This window comes from Terrapene carolina, unplaced genomic scaffold (genome assembly GCF_002925995.2).
Source record: "Terrapene carolina triunguis isolate 2854851 unplaced genomic scaffold, T_m_triunguis-2.0 Scaffold26253, whole genome shotgun sequence".
Taxonomy (NCBI): domain Eukaryota; kingdom Metazoa; phylum Chordata; order Testudines; family Emydidae; genus Terrapene; species Terrapene triunguis.
Genome location: NW_020690604.1, coordinates 1 through 2,972, shown reverse-complemented (window position 1 = coordinate 2,972; position 2,972 = coordinate 1). Strand labels below are relative to the sequence as shown.

The 2,972-nt window shown below is 69.9% G+C and overlaps 1 protein-coding gene across 1 annotated transcript; it reads right to left on the bottom strand.

Annotated features, from left to right (window-relative positions):
* Positions 1-22: 22 nt before the first annotated feature.
* LOC115271466 (myosin-binding protein C, fast-type-like) lies at positions 23-2,619 on the bottom strand (the record flags this gene model as incomplete). Its single annotated transcript, XM_029914014.1, has 6 exons — positions 23-157; positions 494-682; positions 1,059-1,163; positions 1,550-1,709; positions 1,928-2,067; positions 2,590-2,619. Coding segments are annotated over 6 exons (759 nt in total), but the record flags the coding sequence as incomplete, so codon positions are not given.
* Positions 2,620-2,972: the final 353 nt, after the last annotated feature.

Sequence of the window (2,972 nt, the reverse complement as noted above, 5' to 3'; positions counted from 1 at the left end):
CCCCCCCCCCCCCGCCACTCACAGCCCTCCAGGCAGTACTGGATCAGGTAACCGTCGATGCCCCCGGCCCCCAGCCGGTCGGGCGGGCGCCACTTGATGGTGGCCGTGGTGTCGGTCACATCCTCCAGCGTGAGGTGGGTCGGCTCGCTGGTGGGGGCTGCGGGGGGGACACGGAGGATCAGAGCCCCCCCATAACCTCTGACCCCCAGCGCCCCTCCCCCTCCCGCCCTATAACTCGACCCCCAGCGTCCCTCCCACCCCATAGCCCTGTCCCCAGCGCCCCTCCCCCTCCTGCCCCATAGCCCTGTCCCCAGTTCCCCTCCCCCTCCCGCCCCATAACCCGTGTCCCCAGTGCTACTCGCAACCCACCCCATAACCATGACCCCCATGCTCCCAGCAACCCTCCCCCTCCTGCCCCATAACCCACACCCTCAGTGCCCCTCCCCTTCCATCACCTTCAACCCCACAGCATCCTCCCCCTGCCCCCGCTCACCGATGGGTATGAAGGGCTTTGTGTTGTGGCTGGGCTGTGACACCCCGATGGCGTTGACGGCGAAGACGCGCATCTCGTAGAGCACCCCCTCGATCATCCGCGTCGACTCGTACGTGGTGTCCCCGTACACCTCGAAATTCAGCTTCATCCAGCGCTTGCTGCCCTTCTTCTTCCTCTCCATCAGGTACCCTGGGGGCACGGGGGGCTCAGAGACAGCCCCCAGCCCTGCTGCCCCCTTCTTCTGCCTCGCCAGCAGGTGCCCACTGGGCGTGCCTCAGTTTCCCCTGGCGGCTACGCAAGTATCGAGGCGGTGGGACAAGGGGGGGTGAGCGCTGCAGTGACCCCTAGAGGGCAGGTGGGATCAGGCCGCCTGGGCACAGAGACCGGCCCGCCTGGCAACTGGGGCCCGGGGCCCGTCCTCTGCAGGGAGCCGGCCCGGAGGTGTCGGTGCTGGCCCGAGAAAGGGACTTGGGTCGGGGGGTCCAGGGCTCCAGGCTCTGGGGCCCTCCCAAGATGTGTTACCCACGGGCTGGGGGGCAGGGGCGGTATTGGGGCTCACACTCACCGGTGATGGGATTTCCCCCATCGTATTTGGGGGGGTCCCAGACCAGGATGGCCCAGTCCTCCCCCACGGAGGTGATGCGAACAGCTTCGGGGGGGTCGGGAACATCTGGAAGACACGGGGGGGGGACACTGAGACCAGCTCAGCATGGGGACGGGAGGCCTCCCATCCCGTGACCCCAGCCGCGACCCCTGACCTGCTACACTCCTTCGACCCCAATCAGCACCTCCCCCGCCCTGCCCCCCACAACCTCCGTGACCTCACCCCGGCAGCCCCAATCAGCGCCCCCATGACCCGGCCCAACACACCCGCACCCCCCAAACCCCCCGAGGACCCCGGCATGGCCCCCGCCCAGCCACAGCCCCCCCAGTGCCCTCCCACCCAGCCGACCGCCCCACAGCCCCGCCCAGCCCCCTGCTCAGCCCCTCTGCCCAGAGCCCTCCTACCCAACCCCCCACAGCCCCACCCAGCCCTGCCCCCCGGCCCCCCCTTACCGACCACCTTGATGTGCAGCACGGCGCTGTCTTGCCCCATGGGGTTGGTGACGGTGATGCAGTACTTGTCCTCGTCGCCCCGCTCCGCGCTGTCGATCACGAAGCTGCTCTCGTCCGGGTGCACCTCGATGCGGGCGCGGCCCTCGGTGTTCGTGAACACCTGGGGGGCCGGGGGGGGCTCAGTGCCCGGGGAACCTCCGCCCCCCCCAGGAGCCCCCCCGGGACCCCCACCCCTAACGATTCCCCCTGGGGTACCCCTCACCCCCTCCTGGCAGAGCCCCCCACCCCCAGGAGCCCCCCACCCCTAGAAATTCCCCCACCCCCCAGGGTACCCCTCACCCCCTCAGAGCCCCCCCACCCCTCGGCCCCAGCACCCACCTGGTCGCCCTTCATCCAGGAGACGGTGGGCGCGGGCTCCCCGGTGATGGGCACGTCCAGCCGCACCTTGTTCCCCGCCACCACAATGATGGTGTTCTCAGCCGTCTTCCCCGAGCAGTCCAGGTGGATTTTGGGGGGCTCTGGTGGGGGCGGAGGGTGAGGGGTCGTCCCGCCAGCCAGGAAAGGCCCAATCCCCGCCATGGCCCAACCCCCAAGATAGGGGGGGCCCCCCCCCCCACCCCCCCCCCCCTGCCCCCCCCGAGCCCCCCCAGTCCTGCACCCCTGTACCCCCAGCCCCTCCCACAGCGCCCCCCAGCCCTGACCCCCCTGAGTTCCCCCAGTCCTGCACCCCTGTACCCCCAGCCCCTCCCACAGTGCCCCCAACCCTGACCCCCTGACTTCCCCCAGTCCTGCACCCCTGTACCCCCAGCCCCTCCCACACACCCCCAACCCTGATCCCCCTGAGTTCCCCCCAGGCCTGCACCCCTGTACCCCCCAGTCCTGCACCCCTGTACCCCCAGCCCCTCCCACACACACCCAGCCCTGTCCCTCCCGAGGTCTGGGCACTGGGGAAAGGGGCAACCTCGCCCCCGCAATGCATTTTCTCCCTCCGCCTCCCCCCCCCCCCACTGTCCAGGCCTGAGGCCGGGGGAGGGGCTCACCTTGCTTAGGAACATACTCCACCTTGATCTCTGCGGGAGAAGGAGAGGAAAGGGTTAACAGGGCCCCCAGACTCAGGGGAAGCTCCCCCTTTCCCACGCTCCAGAACCCCAGCGCTGCAAGCTTCCCCCCAGCAGTGCCCCCAGCCGGGGATCCCAGTACTGCGAGCTTCCCCCCAGCAGTGCCCTCAGCCAGCGCTGTGAGCTTCCCCCCAGCTGTGCCCCCAGCCGGGGATCCCAGCACTGCGAGCTTCCCCCCAGCAGTGCCCTCAGCCAGTGCTGTGAGCTTCCTTCCAGCAGTGCCCTCATCCAGGGATCCCGGCGCTGCGAGCTTCCCCCCAGCAGTGCTCTCAAGCGGGGGTCCCTGGTGCTGCGAGCTTCCCCGC